Source organism: Stegastes partitus, unplaced genomic scaffold (assembly GCF_000690725.1).
Source record: "Stegastes partitus isolate 25-593 unplaced genomic scaffold, Stegastes_partitus-1.0.2 Scaffold1210, whole genome shotgun sequence".
Lineage (NCBI taxonomy): Eukaryota > Metazoa > Chordata > Actinopteri > Pomacentridae > Stegastes > Stegastes partitus.
The window spans coordinates 219,194-240,683 of record NW_007578941.1 but is presented as its reverse complement, the minus strand read 5'-3'; the positions used below and the strand labels follow the sequence as shown (position 1 = coordinate 240,683).

General features: G+C 41.3%; 1 protein-coding gene across 1 annotated transcript in view; it reads right to left on the bottom strand.

Moving 5' to 3' along the window:
* Positions 1-625: 625 nt before the first annotated feature.
* The window catches only part of LOC103368834 (PEX5-related protein), a 68,694-nt gene continuing 47,829 nt past the window's right edge, over positions 626-21,490 (bottom strand). The window contains exons 9-14 of the mRNA XM_008297328.1: positions 20,072-20,215; positions 16,964-17,034; positions 14,414-14,632; positions 10,638-10,803; positions 5,787-5,944; positions 626-2,107 (exon numbers count right to left, since the gene is read on the bottom strand). Of these exons, the coding sequence (XP_008295550.1) occupies positions 1,906-2,107; positions 5,787-5,944; positions 10,638-10,803; positions 14,414-14,632; positions 16,964-17,034; positions 20,072-20,215 (960 nt within the window). The 3' untranslated portion in view covers positions 626-1,905. The remainder of the gene's footprint in view (positions 2,108-5,786; positions 5,945-10,637; positions 10,804-14,413; positions 14,633-16,963; positions 17,035-20,071; positions 20,216-21,490) is intronic.

Sequence of the window (21,490 nt, the reverse complement as noted above, 5' to 3'; positions counted from 1 at the left end):
TTTCTTTTCTTTTCCCAGAATCACCGAGCGTGTTCGTCTTTTACAGAGGAGTGCATTTGTTTTTGTTCTCTCTCGCAGGCTTCCCTGATGAAACGCTGCTTCTCTTCCAGACCGTGACGTCCGGGCCGTACAGTTGGGAAGATGAATGGCTCTCGTACTGGTTTCTGGTCCCCCCTGATAGCATTCTCTCCAAAACACAGAATCAACACTTCCCTTCGGTCCAACGAGGCAGACGGGGACGCGGTGACAATTCAGGATGGTAACATAAAACATGACCTTTTGCATAGGAGCTGACGATAAAAAAAAAAAAAAAAACCCTTTTTGCAGCACTGTGGACACGCCTGATAAACACCAAAGTGTGCTGAGCTCTACAGTCCGGCAGATTATCTATCATTTACTCACAGCGAGGAACGCCGTGGTCACCTTCAAAACTAGCGGTGAGAGAAGCTGTCAGCTAAATGTTTAAGGAAAAGCTTTCGTGGTCTGAGGTGGAGATTTATGTGGAGTTTTATACAATCATATCTGATGCATAACGATCTTCCAAACGGCGTAAATCGAAGTTCGCAGGTGGTGAAACAAATCAACAGCGTTCTTCAAATCTGTTCTGCCCGAGCTTATGTAAGTATTTAAATCACGGCAGACTGATTTAATTAAACGAACGAGCTTCGCCGTCTGTGGAGAAGCAGCGAGACGCAAATGACGGGAAAAACACACCGAGCTGCTGCCACATCTTCTACCTGTGATGTCATTACACTGCATTACAATAAACACAGTCAGCAAAAATTAGGCTACGACGTGCCCGTCCGCCGGCTTCTGGAGTCGCCCCCAGAAGTCTGTGGACGAAGATGAAAGGGATATTTTTAGACAACAAACTTTGTGTGAAACCGCTAATGAAGGTTTCGCAGATCGATGCCGCCGTTAGGCCGTTAGCGTGTGATTCCACAAGCGGTCGGCGTAAAGGGAAGAAGCTCGGAGCCGAGACCAAAAAACAAACAAAGCAAAAAAAATTAATGGCTCAGAAAGCTTTCAAGTTCCGAAGACAACAGTTATTTAAAGAAATCGAGTCTGAAAATGGCTTCGTGGTTTTCTCTTCTTCTTTTTTTTTTTTTTCTTTTTTGTGTGTTGCCATAAAAATAGTATAAATGAATATTGTTGGTCGCATGCATCGGAGTAAGGCTTTACAACCTGGCTTGCACATTCCACTTGAGGAAGGTATCTGTTTGTCTGAAGTGCAAAGGGAGAAAAACTTCTAAAAGTATGTTGATCTTTAAACAAGAATCCGTTCATGAAAAATGCTTATTCATGCAGTGTTCTCCGTCGAAGGAGGATGAAAAACAAGCCAGGAACAGAATCTGGAGCTCCAGGTTGAAGTCTTTATCGGTCAAGACGAATCCGTCCTCCAGGAGCGGAGAGACAATGTCGACGCAAACACTCAGTTCTTCTCTCAGAACCTCGTCTTTTTTTTTTTTTTTTGTTCCCTGTGCAAACGGCTTGTGAGGTTCCCTCCGCGAGACTCTTTAAAAGCGTCCGTCTCTCCTGGCTCAGCTCTGTTCCACTGGATGAGTCAGTTTTTAATTGATGTGTTCTCTAAGGCATTGCTCGTACAATCTTTGCCCGTCCTTGTGCTCTTCAGGGAAATCACAAATTGCAGTGCAAATCCATCACAGAGCAGTCACTTCAAACCCTTGGAAGAACCTGTCCCCAGAACTGCTCCAAGGTACTTGGGCGAGAAAAATATAACAGCTTTGACAACTGTAGTTAATTTGGACGTGCATAAAAACACACTACCGTCGCTAACGTACGCCGATCCGCTCTGACGTGTGCACTTTGGGCTTTTGGCTGTTGGGTAGAAATCAGAGAGTGAGCGAGAAGGGGGAGATGCTGTCATTCGCTGCCTCCCGATCCTCAAATGTCCAAGTTAAAGGCTCGCATGAGGAGGTCCAGGTCGCCGATGTTCGCAGCCTGGAAGAGCTCCGGCTGGTCCATCATGGATAAAGCTATCCTCAAGGCGGCCCAGATGTTTCCGGACATCACCTGGTGGGACTGCTGCCGACTCCGGCTCTTCCTCTGGAGACTTAAGGCGGTCAGGAAGTTGCTGGCCGCCTCTCTGTGGGAGCAACAATAAAAAACTGTCAGTCTGGTTAGAAGAAAATTTGGAGATTCCTTCTGTTTTTGTAGTTACACTGATAAATGCTGCGAGTTTGGCACATTTTTTAAACCCAGCCTGCAGTTCAGCTGAAAACTCTGATTTTTTGTTGCGTGGCTGTTGGATGCAGATGCAACCGTGGAGCTTCATCACTCCATGGTTGCATCCGTCCTGACCTTTGCCATCATCTCCCGGTTTAGCAAATAAAAATGCAGTTTCCACTCTACGAAATATACAGGAATCATTCATCATTCTGCCAGGAAGAGAATAAACAGATTCAATTTATTTCTGCGGCAGCGATTCACAACACATGTCAAGGTGAAGAGCTTTTTAAGCAGCGAAACCCAACACATCCAAGGTTTCCTTTCAGTTTCCTTTGTGCGCGCACTCGGTGACAGTGGGAAGGAACAAACAACAACAACAACTCCTGTTTACCGTGAAGGATAAATAAATAAATAAGCAACCTTCAGACAGAACCAGGCTGAGGGAGCCCAGCGATCTGCATCTGACTGATTAAATCCTGTTCAGAAAAGTTTGCAAAAGCTCCCCATAAATAAAAAAAAAGACCTGGTCAAGGATTTTTTAAAAAGAAATCTGGGTTTGTGATCCCGGACGAGCCCCCAAGAAATCTCGTGGAAGATACCGCCATGGCTTTAAATCATAAAACAATACTTTGCTGTGTTGTTGGTGAATTTATTCAAAAACAAGAAGAGCTTATTTATAACATGACAGGACTCGTTGTGAATGGACTCTTATTGTTATTGACCGAATGCAAAACTTAAACACCAAGTAAGAAAGTCAACAAAACAGCTCCTGACAGATGTAAAGACGTCGACCTGGAAGAACCTGGAGGATAGTTTAAGGCTCCAGGTTCCCATAAGTCAAGAAAAAAACCTGTTTCCATTCCTCCAAGGACCTGGAATCAGTGCTTTTAACCCTAAATATGCACGACACACATCAGTTAAACCAGCATTCAACTGGTAAACAAACAAGCGTTTACAACTGAATCTTACTTTCATGCTGGTTTGCATGTAAACGCAGCAGCTCACCAACTAGTCCTGTGTTTGTTACAAGGATTCTAGCAACACCTTGAAAAGGCGATTAATGCTGACTCCATGTTGAGTTCATCTTCTTTAGCTTTTCATACAGATACTCTCGTTATCTCATTAATACCAGCTCTGCTAAGTTATACTTTTAAACCGAACAGAGGCCTGATCTAACAAAATAACTGGAAACTTAAATTTGCAAAATGTAAAATATACTTTTAATTTTCCACTGTAGCATCACCAAATAGATTTATTTCTTTTTTATTGTCTGGGGTTAAAAAAAAAGTTCCTCTGCTGCCTTAAAAATGTGAGTTCCCGTCACTTCAGTGATTAATTGCTTCAAATTCGTGTGAAACTAGCCGAGTTTAAATTAATTCAACATCAGAAAACGAGCTCAAGATACTCACGATAAAGTTAATTCAACATAGACAAAGGCTGAAGACGGTTTCCTTTTACAGTGTTACTGAGTTTAACGAGTTTCTTTGTCATTTATCACTCGCTGAATGAATTGAACCTTTGTAAAGGCCAGAAGGTTTTAAAAAAAATAATAAAAAATTCTGATTAAAAACAACCAGAATTTGATTTAACAAAGACACACAGCAAGTTTTCCACCATCTGATTTCTCAAACCGCAAAAACTAAGAGTCTCTGGGAGTTTTAACTGCTTATATGCTCATTTTGTTCCTTAAAAACTTTAATAATGAGTTGTGTGAACTCTCAGCTGCTCATTTATTTAGTTCATCATTTTAAGCCAAAACGACTAAAGTTCTCGATAAGACCTCTTGTTTTTAGGTTCTAAAGTAGCCCAAGAATAAAAACGAGATATTTTCACTTCACTAGAAATAAGCAAAACTTCTATATTGACATCCAGTAAACTGGAAAACATGAGCAGGTTGGACTGAATTCCTTCATGATGCAGAACATTTCTGTTTTTTTGGTGATCGAGTCGCTTCCTAAAAGCCGCTGCAGCGCTGTAAACATTTACATAATTAACTCAATCTGTGGGATTTGTTTCTATGTTTCCATACATCTGCTCTTATTCAGGTCATTTCTGGATTTCAAGGCTCCAGTTGTTCATTTATTAATTCCTGTGTTGCTTCATTCTGTTTTATTTATTTATATGTTTCTGTTCCTGCTGGAATCAACGATTAACGCCCAGAAGTACAGGATAGAAATTAATTCAAGCCGTTAATTTAATTTAATTCAATACCAAAATGTCTTTTTATAAAATTCATTCACACAGTTAATTATTTCTTCCTTTATATTTAATTTATACGTTTTGTCCTCCGCTGTGCAGCTTAATGACCGTGACCAACAGGCTCTCTGCATGAGGTTTAATTTTTGATTTAATTCGACGGGAGTAGCATCGGATCGAGACGTCTGAAATCCAAATATTCACTGGACGGATGTGATCTGATAAATCTGATGTCATATCGAAGGAATAAATATGTTTGCGTCCCGAGAGACACGAGTTCATCCAAAGTTGTCAGTTGTTAGCCTGAACCGTTACTGCAGCCCTGAAGGTGTTGGTTTGTCTTCTATGAGGATTAATTACGCGCCCTCAGGATGCTGAGGATCGCTGCTTCTCTCCACCCAGCTGAGTGTTTGCTTTTTCTTTTGCTAACATCATTTGTCCACAATGTTTTTACAGACTTTAGACAAGTTGCAGCATCCAGATGTGCACACTGAATGCACATTTGAATATTTATGCAATCGTTTATTTCACATTTTTCATTAATTGGCATGACTTTGTAGAAATCTGTTTTCACTTTGACATGAAAGAGTCTTTCTTGTTTAAAAAGCCAAATTAAATGGGCCATGATTTAATATTAAAAAGCATTAAATTGGGGAAGGTTTATGTAGTTGCTGTAGTAATCCAGTTCCATTGGTCGGGCCTGGCTATGTCTTGGTGTCTGCAGCTTTGAAGCCCCTCGTGCATCAGTATTAGCTTAAATGCTAACATTCTGGATGTTGTCTGTGCAGATTCTCAGTCTTCCAGGTCAATATTCATCCTCAGAGCTTCAGTAAAAGTTATCTGGACTTGACTTTTTGGTTGCTGAACTGAAATAAAACCAAAACCAGAAGTCCAGGTGCGTTTCCCTGAAGCTCTTTTGCTTGTTGTCTGGCTGCGATCCCATCGTCCTGTTCGTTAATGTAGTTGTGAAGTATGAACACTCATGTTTGGGCATCTCGGCCGCCTCGGGCTGAACTCATATGTGTGTGCTGATAATCATCTGCTCGCCACACCAGATAAATAATTCATAAGATTCATTTTGTGATTTAAATTAGAGCTGCAGCGATAAGTCGATCAACAGGAGTTTAATCAACCGCAGTTTTAATAACAGCCAAATTGTTTCTGTCATTTTTCAAGCAAACATTCTGGTTTGCAGCCTCTTCAGCGCAGAGTTCAGGCTTTTCTTCACCACGCGTGATAAGATCAGATCAGATCGCAGCATCTACATTCCAAACGTTGCATAGTCTCACTTTATTTGCTGACCTTTGTGACCTTTTTTCTTTTAATTAATTCCACTTGGCAGCATCCGATTGGAGCTGGAATGCTGCTTCGTTCTCCTCCTACAGCTCCGGCTCGCTCACCTGTGTGCCCCCAGGTTGATGCAGCTGATGCCCAGGTTGTAGCGGGACCTGATGAAGCCCGGCTGCAGCTCCAGGGCTCGAGTGTAGGCCTCCACCGCCTCCTCGCTCCGGTCGCCGTTGGCCAGCGTGGCCCCGAGGCGGTTCCACAGCAGGTAGTCCTGGACGGAGGAGGGTCGAGAGGGTAGAGGAGCATTAACAGGTTTTTAAGTTCATTATTCGAGAGTTAAGTTGTTCCAACTAGTATTGCTATGTTTTATTTTGTGCTGATTTATGACACCAGAGTAACTAATGTGTCGTACAACATGTCCTGTTGGTATTTTTACTCAAATACATCCTCGAAGATGAGCAAACAAACTGTCATGTGCTGCACAAGTTACACAACCTAAAGTATTAAGATTTTTATCATATTATTACACATTTTCAAGCTTTTATAATATGCTGTATGTTGTAGTTCACCTTAATCTTTTTGAGTTCAGACAACTTCTCATGAAATTATGTTGAAACAACAAACTCAGTCAACAGAGCTGGATTTCTGTCCATTACAAAAGGTATATTTACTTAATATTTGGGAGCATAAGTAAAATTTTTAAGTCAATAACTCAAAAGTAGTCAACAAAAGTAGTAGGGAGGTAAATGGAGGATTTTATAAACAGTGTTCTTCTGCTTTTATTTAAAAAACAACAACAAAAAAACAATTTTTAAGTGTTTTGTACCTAACTACAGTAGTCATTCATTTGAGTTGGTGAAATTTTAAAAACTTGGTTATTTCAGTGTTTGGTAGGTAGAAATCCTGATCTCCAGTTGAAGAAAAATCAAGTTATTAAGCCAATTTCATGAAGTTACTTCAATTTAAACATAGTTTTAAATCAACAAATGCAGAAATTTTGGTCTAAATTACTCGTAATATGAAGTTGATGCAGCATTATTATGTCAACAGAGTTCATCCAAATGAAGTGTGCACCTTATTTAGCTAAATAAGACAATCATGTGTTGTATCTTGCAGCATATTTCCGAGGTGTGACTGGAGCTATTAAACCACTTCTCAGGGTGTAAAGTCAATGAAAGCTTTGTGTTTCTGCGCTGTGAGCTGCTGTCAGCCTGAATAATGTGACCTGCCTGTTTATTTCTGGCTTTATTTAATTAGTAAACACACTGAAGAGTCGCTTCTTGTCATTTAGCCTCATTTAAATCTCGTCAGCGGCACCTCTTCAATTATTAAGTGATTACTCGAGTCTCCAACGCTTCCCACCTCCGAAAGAGCCGAGAAAGTGGCTAACAGCGTGTTTGACAGGCGAACCAGAGGTGAGTAATCTGTGCAACACGCCGCCGTGCATCCGCCTGCGACAGCGTGACAAAGCGGCCTCGGTCGGATCAGCCAAGCTGTAATTTACTGCGTTTTTGAAGCCCAAATAATAAGGAAGCGCTTCGGGACGCGACGCTGAAAAGCGGCCCAACAAGGGTAATTTGAGGGGAGCTGCGTTACATCACACGCCGTGTCCTTGCCGCTGTTTCCCACCTGCAGGTAGACGAGCGCACACAGAGGTCACGGTCCTCTACAGTACGGGGGTCCTTCATCTCCGGCTAAGCCCAGCAGCAAGGATATAATTATCTCCCTTTGTGTTCGGAGCTGTTTTTCCGGCAGGGGAGCGGACATTACCAAGTCAAATGCGGGAGGTTGGATTTAACAGTGAGTAATATTCATGGGACAGCGCTGGGAGGACGGGGACTGATTTGCATGAAGGAGACGGAAAGAAAAGTTGCATTTGTAGAGATGCGTGCTGTGTTTTCAGTTTCCTACATAGATGTTGGGTTCCGCTCCCGCTGCATCACGATCGGCAGCGTATGTGTGCCGGTCGAGAGTTCACGAGGCCAGATTTGGCAGCTCGACGCTTCGCATATTGCTGTGACAGTTTGCTGTGTGCCTCGCTGCATCTGTTTGCATGAGCTCTCCCCTGGTATTTGTGGCTCCATCTCGCCCTGTTCGCAGCACATGCTTCGGGGCTTCATGTTGCCGCTCCGAGTGTTTTGCACGACAACATGTGCTGCGCGGAAGATCGCTGCGTTTACAGTACGAGCACGTAATGTGGAAATCAAATCTATTTATAGGGCCCGAGCACTGACGATGCAAGGAGCCTATACGAATACCTCTGACTGGTAAAATGAAACATTTAGAGGACCTAAACACGATCAGAAACTCACCAAAATTTGCACGTACATCCAAAATAATTATATATTTTAGGGGTCTTGAGCTTGTGAGAGGCAAAATGGCTCCATCAATGGAGTAGTGCCAACACCTACGAGATTCGGTAGTTCTATGTATCAGGTCAGAATGCACAATAAAGCCCAACAGGAAGTCCACCATTTTGAATAAACGTAAAGATTTGGGGGCGATTTTTGCTCATTTTCAAAATCTGTCTCCTCCCAATCTATCGTCCCGGCAACAGGAGAGCACATGCTTTACACTTTGATGTACTGTTGTTAGCTGGTTGACCCTATTCACCTCAAATGCGGTGACGTGAGCCTCAAGACGTCGACGATGACTCACGAGGAGAATTTAGAGTTATCGTCAAAAGGCGCGTCCATGGCGGTGTGACGAATTGTGACATCTCGCCATGACAACTGAAGAGTATCTACCTCAGCTGCACATGATCCAATCTACCACAAATTTTGTACACTAGACAAGAGTCCGGGTCTGAGTCATCGGCATAGCGCCACCTACTGGTAACAGGAAGTTATAGCATTACATTAGCGTGGAGCATTGCAAGAAACTTTGTGATATAATCCTTGAATTGGTCAGCCAAGCTAAGCTAAGCGAAGTCCTAACACCTCAAAGTTTGAGGAAGTGCAAGGGCCCATTCAGTGCTGCCTGATTATATTTAATCTTACACTATGAGTCTGTAGATTTGCAAACCATAGCTCATATCCAGCCCTTTTTTTGTATTATATTATAGTTGATTAAAGCATTACATAGAGTGGGAGTCACTCTTTTTCCTTTACAAATGATCAGATAATTATCAGTCTAACTACATAAATGTGGAGGCCAATATGTTGTTACTACACTAGTTGGTCGCTAACAGTTACACGACTACATTGAGGGTTAATGACATTTTACGTAGGTGATATTTGATACAGCACACTACGATAAACACCCACCAGCCTGTCAACTGTCAACATCGCCGGCTTCCTACGAGGCGGAAAACAAACAGCAACAGTCCTGCAGAAGCATCATCTGCGAGTGTGTGAATGAACCTCCGATCAGCCGTAAATAGTGTTTCATGAAAGGCTCAGAGTTTACATCACTGGCCTCGTGCAGCGCCAGCTGGAGTCAGCCAGCTGTCAGACATGTTGACTCTGCGAGGAAACCAGAGCGTCCCATGTGTTCGGCTCACCGTCGGCCTGTCAGGAGCTTTGTGCCGCCGACGCGAAACACAAGTGGCGGCAGGATTCTCTACATGTACAGTAGATACAGTAATTAAAAACCTCAGTGGTGTGTGAGGCAAGTATTCTGAGACGTAGCCAGGTCCAAGCAATGAAAGTACATTACTGTAGCGCCTATAAAACTCTTCACCGACTTTGGAAGTTTATTTGGTATCCAGATGTGCAAATCCTGGATGCTGTAGCTGCAGCCAAAGGTGCATCGACTAAACACGGACTTAAAGAAGGTCAGTACTCATGCAATCACTTATTTTACATTTTTAATTAATTAATAATGTGTAGAAATGTGTTTTCACTTTGACATGAAGGAGTCTTTCCTGTCTGTTGGACTCTGGTGAGAGGATACGCAGCCTTCGGAGCAGAACAGCCAGATTTCTTAACAGCTTCTTCCATCACAAAATAAGACTGTTGAACTCAAAATAACCCTCCAGTGCTGCTCTGATTCACTGTACAATAAAACATTACAACAACAATATACTGTAAATATTGTATTTTATGTAGGTTTTATTCAGAGTTTCATATATTTTCTATCATTCCCACCTTTTTTTTTAAACCTATTTATAATTTTTTTTACATATATATTCCCTGTTTTGTCCCTTTGTTTTTGACCCTACTGCAGCATAATTTCATTCTGATGTGCACTGTGCTGTGTAAATCTGCATAACAAATAAAGAGAGTTTACAAGTAAAAAAATAAATAAAAAAGCCAAATTAAATGGGACATAATTCAGTGTTAAAAAGTAATAAAATGAGGAAACCCTTCTAGTTATCTGAGCAACGTTCTGTCCATTTTCTACCTCCTACCGGTTTGCATCTCTGACATCATTGTCAGTCACAATAATAAAATATTTATCAGGTTGTAGTTTGTTTGATCCACACATCATGAAGTCAACTAAATCAATGGACGTTTAGATGTAAACAACACCAACAAGATCATGTGCTATGCTTCATTTTTATGTGCTTTGTTAATGTAGTGAGTAATATTTCATTTTAATCTAATTTTTCAGGTCCAATATTTCATTATAAAGTGTGATATTACTTATTAGCTCAGTATATTCACTGGCATTACTATTTTACTGTTCTATTCTAGCCTCATTGTAGTTTAATTATCTTATTTCAGTAATTTGTTGTACTTATTTCTTATTGCTTTCTTATTTTTAAGCACTGCATTGTTATGTTAAGCCATTTAGTTTTTTTCTGAGCAATATCTGACACAAGAACTTCCTCTGGGATTAATAAAGTTGTCTTACATGGTGATAAAAGTCTAATTTTACATGTTGATGCTGTTGTTTGCATTCTGACCCCTTGTTCTTCCCACCTTCAACAGTAGTTTGTGTATCTGTGGCTCCATGTTGCCTAGTCTGCATGTTTGCGTTGCGGTTGCGTGTCTGTGGTTGTGTGTCGGCGGCGCTCCTACCTCGGGCCGCACCGACAGCGCCGTATTGAAGGCCTCCACAGCTTTGTTGAACTCTCCGCTGAGATTGTAAAGGACCCCGAGGCCCGTCTGCAGATCTGGGTCGACGCTGTCAGAGTTGTGCTGAACCGCCTCCAGGAAAAGCTCTCTGACCTCCGGTAGGATGGAGCTGCAGCACACATACATGTAGAGGAACACACACGTGTTAACGCACACACGGATCAGGATTAGTGTGACTTCAGGCTGCTGGGGGAGCTTTGATGTTCACTGTCCTGGATGTCAGCTTTTATTCAGAGAGCCAAAGGAAACGAGAGTGAAGGAGCAATAAAACACAAGAGTTTGTGTTTCTGTAAATCAAATCCAGCCTCTGTGAAGTAGTTGTATTAACTATAATAAGCATTATTTATAGAGTACTGTTCAAAGTTCACGTGACAAAGTGCTTCACAAAGCAGCAAAACAAAAGAGACGAGTGATAAAACCATCAGAATTTAAATATTAGATCAAAACCAACCTGGAGATCAAAAGCTACCGTCAGAAACCAGGTGAAAGTGTTACTGAGAGAAATTTAAACTTTAATAACATCAGAAAAGTCTCTGAATAAAGAATGTTTTGTAAAGAGACCGAAAAAAGAGGAAACATACTGGAAACCAGCATCAAGAGGCTGAAACATACTGGGAGCCAGTTTAAAGAGGCTGAAACATACTGGGAACCAGTATAAAAAGACTGAAACATACTGGGAACCAGCATCAAGATGCTGAAACATATTGAGAAACAGCATGAAGAGGCTGAAACATACTGGGAACCAGTTTAAGAGGCTACAGTATACTGGGAAACAGCATCAAAAAGTTAAAACATACTGGGTGCCAGTTCAAAGAGGCTAAAACACACTGGGAACCAACATGAAGAGGCTAAAACATACTGGGAGCCAATTCAGAGAGACTGAAACAAACTGGGAACCAGCATGAAGAGGCTTAAACATACTGGGAGCCAGTCTAAGAGGCTAAAATATACTGGGAAACAGCATCAAAAGGTTGAAACATACTGGGAGTCAGTTTATGAGGCTCAAACATACTTGGAACCAGCATCCAGATGCTGAAACATAGTGGGAACCAGTTTATAGGCTACAATATACTGGGAGTCATTTTAAATGGGCTGAAACATAATGGCAGCCAGTTTAAAGAGGCCAAAACATACTGGGGAGTCAGTGTCAAGGGGCTACAACATGATTTCTGTCTTTAAAAGTTAAGACAAACTGACTTTAAAAACATTTTAAGATGATAAAACATGATAGTACACGACTCAGACTAGAGTCAAACAAACACTGAGATTCTTTACAGCATGTTTTTCTGAATTCAACTGAAGAAAGTTACTCAACGCCCAGTTTTAACATCAGGAATGCAGCCAGTAAGGTCTGAGAATCTAACGAGAAGGTACACGTGTGAGTCATCAGCATAAAAATGCACAGAGATGCCATGTTTATCATTAAAAAGACAGAAAATAAAACTGGTCCCAGTACCAATATCTGTGGCACACCACAATGTAACAGAATAAAATGAGGATGTGTGGTTGTAACGTATCGTAGTGAGTGTAGAAATATTTCATAGCAGCTTGGAAGCTGTAGGGTTGGTTGTATTTTCTACCCTTTTTCCATTTTCTGGTCAGTCTGTTTCACCTCCGTCCGGCTAAACGCTGTTATCACCTGTCCTAAAACGACTCTACATCCCTCCCCGGATGCCAAACTCACAGTCCGAGAGCCGCTGCACAAAAGCAAAAAGATTAAAGAAATGACTGTCTGACAGCTACTTCTGCCTCAGTGGTCATTTGGTCCTTAGCTTTTGGGTAAAGATAAGCGTTGCCCTTTATGTTACGTCTTGGTTTCCACTAAGCCGGGCGTCACCGAGGCAGGGAGGCTACAGCGAAGTCGGCCGAGAAAAGAGAGAAAAAAGGGGGAAGAAATGCAGAGAGGCGAGTACAAAGAGGCCAAACAAAGAGCGATGATGTGTGCAGCAGAAATGAAAAGGACGATATTGCAGACTGGAGGGGAGACCACGGTAATTGGTTTGTACCTGAATCTACTTCACACTGACTAGACGATTAACGATTTGATAAAACGCTGCTTTACAGAACCGGGCCTCTTAAATCTGATACAGCCTCATTCATCGTGTGGCGTCGCCGACTTCCTGCCTCCTGCAGCAGAGAGACGGATCCACGTTTCACTGGCTGTGGTGAGTTCTCATCTCTCTGACAGTTTAAGTAGAACAAATGAGCCCGCAGAAGTGCTGCTAAAGATTTTGTTTCTGCAACATGCATCATATGTTTGTCAGCTACTCGATGCCTCGGAGTTGTTGGAGAAAGGCTGAGAAGGTGTCGCGACGTTTTTGGTTTGAAACTCTTTGCACAGACGGCTCCTTCGTCTTAATTTGACGACCGCAGATGATCGATTTTTGGCTTAGTTACCTTTGACGTCTTTATTATAATCAGCAGATGGCATAAATGTGACTGTTTCGGATTTTATAAAGGCGTCCAAACTCCCAAAGGCTGTGCTGTCAGTGTCGGTAGATAAAACAGGTCTTCCACAGCTTCCACATAGAGGCGTTTATGGGCCATAACATTAAAACCACCAACCTACACTGTAAAAAAAATATATTTTAGCAGCTTTTAACTATAAAATTTTAAATATTTTACTGCAATTTGACAGATTGGTTGGTGTGGTTGGTGAAATACAAAATATTATCTAGTAAGTAAATAATTAAATTTACATGTTAAGCCCCAAAAATGCAAAAACTGCAAAAAAACGAACTCATCCAATACATTTGATTGACTAATTTTTCTGTATTTAAATCAGAACACAGTATTGTAAGAAATAAACAATGAAAGATTAAGATGTTTTTTCAGTTATTTTACAGATTTGTTCCCCCATTTTGTTAAATTACAGACAATATCTACTAAAGTCACAGAAAAAAGTGTTAATTTAATTTATAATTTACACATTTAGAGTTTTAAAAAACCCCAAAACTGTAAATAATGTCCATATCTAACTTAATAATGTCCATATCTAACTTCTGTGTTTTCACAAGTTGTAGTTTAGTCTTTTACAATGTGAGACTGTAAAATTACAGTTTAACTGTATTTAAATCAGCTAAAAATACAATTATTTGCTGTTATTTTGACATTTTTTTCAGTTTTTGTCATTTTTTGATGACAAAAATGAATATTTGATTAATTGATTGATGCATATATTGAGAATTAATCTGCAGCTATTTTGTTAATTGATTACTTTAATCAGTTTTCAGTTATTCCGTGGTTGCAGTCAATGTGATTTACTGCTTTTCTCAGTGTTACATCGTTTTATACTGGATATGATAAAAAGAAGCATAAAGATGTAATTTTGAGTTTAGAGAAGCTGACATTGCTGATATTTTTCTGTTTATTAAAGTCATTTTAAACATTAGTTGATTAAATTGACACTTACATAAAGCTGCATTTTAAGGTGAACCATGAATTGACTCAGTTTAACTGTTTTCTAATTCAGAAAAGAGGATTATTTATATGCAGCATTTAAAGCTCTTGTTCAGTGTCACCAATAAGGTTTTATTTGCTGCACATTTCTTTGTTTTTCCTCAACAAGAAACTCACTTGTTGAAGACTTTCACTTTGCAGAAACAAGTATTTTCTGTGAAACCAGATAAAAAGCTCATCAGTGTGTTCAGGTCGTGTCTTGGTAAAAAAAATAAAAAGTGATTTAACAAAGATGTGTGTTTATGAGACAGCGACTCTACCTGTCGTGCCTGCCCATGTTGGGAGCGTGAGACATCCTGCGCTGGGAGTTGGGGGACCCCATCAGGTGGCTCTTGCCCTTCAGCAGGTGCTTGTACTTGGGGTTGTGTCTGAGCCAGCGCAGCAAAGCCTCGCAGGCGTCGTTGCGCATCCCGGTGTTGGTCAGGCTCACCGCCAGAGCCATGAGGGCCGGGAGGTTGTTTGGGTGGAGCTCCAAACACCTGGATGGAGACAGGAGAGCCGGAGGGGGGGTGAGGCGAGCACTTCAAAGAGGAGTCTGGATGTGACAGGCATTAATTGGGACGGGCCGAAGCGGAGGAACATCAGGCGGAGGGTAATGATTTCAGTCTGGACGAGCTGCAGCAGCTTCCTGCTCTGCACAGGACCGGGCAGCCCACAGGTGCACGGCGGATGATTTGAATTTAGTCAAACCGTCCCCCCCCCTCTCGGTGATTGTTGTGGAGATGGCATGCATGTTTGCAGCGATTTGCCGAAGTTATATCACCGGTTATATCATGTGGACGGTTGCCACTGAGATCTACGCACGCTGGCCTTTTAATTGAGAGTGTTGGACGAAGGACTTGGATTAGTTAAGAGAGACGAGGCCAGGACAAGATTTAGCTTTCATCAAGATAATTTTCCAGCCAGATTTGCTGCGGCTGATGCGCCAACTTCCTTAAAACCTGCATAATCTCAGACAAACTAAATTAGTTTAGTCTTTAGAGCTGCCGGTGAAGACGATTACATAAAGTCTGCTTGAGGTAAGAGTTCACTGTAAACACGCCGGGATGCTCTTTGCACGACAAGAATCCACATTTTTCAGGTCCAGAGTGACCAGATGAGGCTGTTTTACAACTAAAAAACATTTCTGCCTCCTCGGTTCTCCAGAAAGTGTCACAGAAAGTCTCCCAAAGTAACCAGGAGGAACAGAAAAGAGAAGAATAATCCCCCACCGTTACATAAACTTTCCCTGCCACAGTCTGTGTGCCATCAAGAGTTTAAAAAACACGTCGCACTGCAGCAGCATTGTAACACGCCGCTCGCCATCTGAAGTGATGCCAGCGTAGCAGCAACAGGACTAATGCCAGCTAAACATCTAATCTCACTTCATACCGAAATGCTCCCCACACAGATGGAGCGATTACATAACGAGGTAAAACACACACGCCGAGCAAACTACCTGAGGTCTGAGCGAGCATGCACGAGCGCCGAGTGCGCCTCTTGCAGGGACCGGGACATAAATAATTTGCGTTCTTTGTAATCAGCGGCAATTAGATGTTGTTTTAGTGTTATTTATTTACTGCGCAGCACTCAGAGAGGGGAAGGACGCGGCTGCCTCTCGTGTTTTTTTTTACGGTCGACTCGACGGCGTTCACACTCCCAGATAGGTGCAATTTCTGGCGTCGGCAGCGTTATGAATGAAAGTGGGCCACCTCCCATCGAGGACTCTGTTCAGAACCTGTCTCTGTGCAATCACCGGCCATGTGGGGTGTCTCTATTTTGAGAATAAAAATCGCAGAACCTGTCCTCCCAATCGCTGCTCGGTGAACTTTGATGACAGACATTCTCTCGTCGCAGGGTTCCGGCACATTTTCCATTTTCTAAAACTCCCCAAGTTTGAAGGATTTCACAGACTATATTTGACATCTGAATACCAGCAGCTACCATCTAAATAGGTGGTTTTAAAATTCCTTCGAGTCAGAGGATTGTAGCTCCGCGTGCTGCAGCTCATAAACCCAGATACGTTCAGGGCATCGACATTTATATTAAAGCCGCAACAACATCTCTGCACATTATTTTCCCTTAACGCTGCGACTAAATGAGATATTATTTTATAAAGAAAAGGAGCTTAAAATGAGTTGAAAAAGGTCAGAAAGGTCATAATATCAATGCAACCTTGTTTATTTACTGCGTCCACTGAAAAAAATACTGAATGCAGCAATAAAGGTTTGAATTCCTTCTGCAGAAAACACTGTCTGATAACTGCATCACTGAAAACCTCATAAAAGCTCAGACAAATGTAATATTTCCTCATGCTGTCTGCATTTTCTTTCAAACTAATGTGGTTGCAGATTCGTTAGAGTTTAAAGTCCCTCGTTGCAGGATGCTCAGTCGCATGTTGGACTTCTTGCTTTCGAAAAAACACTGAACCTGCGATTTCTCACACTCTGGTGAACGTTTTGGCGCCAAACACCACTAAAAAAACAACATTTGTGTCGCCATTTCACTTAATAGAAAGCCAGATTTTCATATTTTGAAGGTGCAACAGTCTGGAAACACATATTTTATTAATGTTTTCTTTAGTTTTTTCAGTTTATCCAGACCTGGAATTGACTCAAATCAAATTCTTGCATAGAAACCGTGTGTTTGGGATGTGAATACAGCTAATTTTTAAGTGAAAATGTAGCTGCGTCTTTGTTTTTTTCCATTAGTTGCATGCTTTGCTTATCTTTAAAAAGTCATGTTCCACTTATGCTACCACATGTCTTCCTTGAGCACCATCAGCTTGAGTGATTCCTAAGCACGAGTCGGCTGCAGTTGCCGGTGGCTACCTCTGGAGGGAGACGATCGCCGCCTGCTCGTTCTCGTTCTCGGCCTGGGTGGTTCCCAACACCTGCCAAGCCTGCAGGGAGACAAAACGCAGGTAACAGTAAGCAGCAGAAACCTGGAATCCGGACCTGAACGAGATCCAGAACGAAGCGACGGGTGGCAGCGTTTCAGACGAACCGGCCACGGAGGAGCCGAGGAGCGTTTAGACATTCGCAGCTCCACAGAGTTCCCAACTTGGCCGAGGTGACGCCAGGCTTGGTGCAGTTCTGATTAACTTTGTTGGGTTTGTCCTCAGATGCTCTCGGATGCTCAGACGTTTATTATTCAGTGAATATCGGAGATGAAGCGATGAAGCCGCCTTATCTCTCTGAAACGATGGTTTAGGTGACGACTCCTAATTTAATTAGAGCCAAATGAGCTGTTCATCAGTTGACCAGCAGAACATGAGCCAGAGACGTTTTATCACTTCGATATGTAACATCTGGATATTTGAGCATGTGTGTTAAAAATGGAAGATATTTTATAGATAAAACAACAACTTGGAGGTTTACTGATGAACAGGATCATAGCTGAAATTTACTGGAAGGAACTGAGCAGCTAAATAATAATTAATATTGTCTGTATTCCAAGCTGGCAGGAAACGTTCCCACAACATTGCCAAACATCACCTACAAGTTCTGATAATTTTTAAAAGAATAACCAAATGTTTTAAGAAAGTTTTAAGAATATTTTATTTTCCAGTAACGTTCCTGTAAAGTTAATATAATGTTTTAACGTCAACGTTCAGAGGACGTAGATTATGTTCTATGATAACGAAGGAGGAACGTTCTCAAACCAACATTCAAAAAATGTTTTCCAGATGTTCTCGAGGCCTCAGATGATTTTTTATAAAACTTTCCTGTAATGTGATTTGTTAACAAAGATGGAACATTCTTTCTGCAATGTTCTGAGGATGTTTTAGGGATGTCTTTAAGGGAACTTATTGTAGAACATTCCTCGATAAGACCAAAATGTTCCACGATAGCAAAGAACTTTCTCAAACCAGCATTCAAAATCTGTTTTCCAGATGTTCTCGAGGCCTTAGATGATTTTTTATAAAACGTTCCTGTAATGTGATATATTAACGAAGGTGGAACATTCTGTCTGCAACGTTCTGACAATGTTGTGGGGATGTTGTTAAGAGAACACATGACAGAATGTTCCTCAATAAGACCAAAATGCTCCATGATAGTGAAGAACGTTCTCAAACCAACATTAAAAAATGTTTTCCAGGTGTCATCGAAGCTTCAGATGACAGAAAGTTCTCTACAAAATGTAGAACATTCTGTCTGCAATGTTTGGTGAATGTTTTTCTGGATGTATTTGAGGGAACACATTATGGAATGTTCCTCGATAAGACCCCAATATTCCATTTTTGTGAAAAACTTTCTCAAACCAACACTAAAAAAAAGTTTTCCAGATGTTACAGAGGCCTCAGATGACAGAATGCTTCTTTATGCAGAACATTTGAAAACGTTCCTATAATGTGATATAGTAAAGGGACAACATTTTTTTTTTCAGGGAACACATCATAGAATGTTTTTCTTTAAGGTGTTTCAACAGTGAAAACAAAGGAAGAATGTTCTCAATGCAGCATTCAAATAATGTTTTCCAGATGTTATCAAGGTTACCAGAAAGTTCCCTATAAAACGTTTCCTTACTGCCATAAATGAAAAAAGGCGGAACACTCTGGCTGCAATGTTCTGAGGATGTTCTGGGGACGTTTTTATGGGAACACATTGTAGAATCTCTAAATGTTCCCACGGTGTTATATGATAACAAAGGAAGAGCGTTCTCAGTGCGTTAGGACATAACGGTCTGACAACATTGTCAGAACATGTTGAGTTGTATCCTGCCTTTGAAAAAAAATAACATTTTGGGAACTAAAGGAAAACTTCCTGGTGAAACTATTAGTAGAACTTTCTCAGGACAGAACATTCCAGCTGGGTGGTTTTCACTGATGGTAATTTTCTTAGTTTTGTGCATAAAATACCAGAAAATAGCAAAATTCTTGAAATATAACACAAATGATTACAAAATATTCACTTGTTGCTCTATTAATAAAACTGAATTAAACAAATATTTCTTTTAACAATAGTTAAAAAAAATAAAAAATAAATATTGATAGAAATATATATAAAATTGTGACTGTTTTTATGCCTCAGGAGCACTTTTCAGATTTTGCTAAATTGCTGTCTGACTATTTCTGCTGGTCGGCCGATGCGTTGACGCGTTCGTTCTGTAAACTTGTGACAGGAGAGGCGTGTGTGTGGCCAGACAACGATATAACTAACACAAAACCCAAAATGTGAGATTATGAGATCGCTCCTCTGTATTATGTGTCTGTAAGGGCACATTTAATAACCTCTTCCGAAGCTAATCTCCGCAGATGCCTTTTTGTTCGACTTTTTTTGAAACGAGGGGTGAAATTATTTCTGAATGATTCAGAGGTCTTCACAGTGGGGCAATAAGCCACTAAGCGCCCTAGGAGGAATTTTGGAATCGTATTAGTTCCATACACCGCGGGATAATCCTCTCCTCGGAATAACTGGCACATTTCTGTATATTCCAGGGGATTCCGAAAGTACTTTGTATGAAGGCTTTGCTCTTTCAGCTTGCAAAGAGGTCACTTCTTTTGAAATGGGGAGAATACAAGAAAAAAAAAAAAAAACCTGCAGAATGAGCTATTATTCAGCTCGCTGGGCAAATGGAAATTCTCATCAAGAGCTAGTTGAGTATTTTTGCTACAGTAAACAAGTCCTTTAACAAGAGGAGGAAAAAAAAAACAACCCTCTGCCCTCTACAGGCAATCAGGCCTCCTAAAGCTGCTTCACTCAGCCGGTGGCCGGTGATGCATTGTTCCTCCGGAGCTCCTCTCAGCAGGAGCTGCAGTGAGTGGGGTTGGATTTAGCCTCGGGTTTGTGCTGGAAACCAAACCGATCCGGGGCTGGTTGACCGGTACAAGACCGTGCTGGGAAACGTGACTCCGTCCTTCTTCTAAATACATTCTGAAATCTGCAGGATAAATAAACGTGTGTGTGTGTGCGTGTTTGTGTACAAAACGGATTCACCTCTGAATCATGAGGGTCCTGCAGAACAGCTGCTTCCAGCAAAAGCACAGCGTTTGGCAAGTCTCCCTCTCGAGATTTCTTATGTCCCTCTTCAAACGCGTTGGGCAAGTCCTTATAGGGATTATCTGTGTGGAAGTAGTAACCCTGTCAGCGAAAAAATAACAAAAACAGGGACAGTGGCAATGTCAGTGTCTCTCTTCCTCCATATTCAAATGCAAACCAGGCCAGCTGTCCTGTGCAGTTGTATATTTAAGCAAAGCTCCGGCAGCAAGGAATCGATCTTTTCTGCTTCACATCAAACCTGGCCTCGGCTCCCCGGGGTTCGTCTGTTCTCTTTAAATGTTAAACTTTGCATTTTCAAACTGTGATTACCCCGGTGTGTTGCGCGCTTTTGAGCCCGATGACTTTGAAACAGCTTCTTTTTTCCCTTTTTTTCTTTTAGCTCTGCGTCAGGATCAATCAGACGGCCCAGAATCCTGATCTCAGATATGATTTACTGCTTCGCTCTTGTGATCCTGTCCTCTGAAACTCACAAAATATTCTTTTATATAATTGTGATCCTGCACACACACACACACGACTGAATCAGGTCTTATTCCAACGCGGTGTTTATGAATTAATTTGGGATAAAAACAAGACTGATCATGAAGTAAAATGTCACCAATTTGTCTATTTTTGCATGAACTTAAAGGCTTTACAAGTCACTTTGGCATATTTCAGGCTCTAAATAACAAGAAGACCTCCTGCTTGTTAGCCTGAATTCTTTTTGTAATACTTTTAATGTCACACAAACACAAGCTGCTTAGTGTTTTGTTGATATCTTGCTTTTTTCATTAATTTTCCCGCGAACGGTTCACACCCATTGACAATTTTAGATGAATAGTTTGACATTTAGATTGATTAAGTGGTGTTTTTGCAAAAAAGTTAGACGAGAATATTAATACTGTCCTCGTGCTTTAAAGGTGGAGTCAGCGAGTAGAATAAAAGTTCAGCCTCACAGTCTGTTAAAGAAACCTTCAGCTTGTATTCCAGTTTGCTAGTTGTGAGGGCTGAACTATAAAGCAGGATTAATGAGCTTGAACTAAGAAGTTCTGTTCAGAGTTTGGGATTTAAATCGACCACAAGAAGCGCCAACCTTTCACCAATTTGCTCCCTCTAAACAAACAGATTCCCACATTGAGGGAATCTGTTGTATCTGCACACCTAGTGATCTGTACATTAATAATAATCCCGCTAAACGAAGCCGTGCAGTTACAGGACAACGATGTGCATGGTGCTGAGGCATAAGCATATTCAACAAAACACATGAAGTTTGCTTTTGCTGCACGGTTTTGTTCAGTTATTGTAAATAAAGCAGATTCTGAGGCGTTCAGGTGGGAGCTTTTTGATTTTATACAGCACGAACCACCTTTTGCGTTC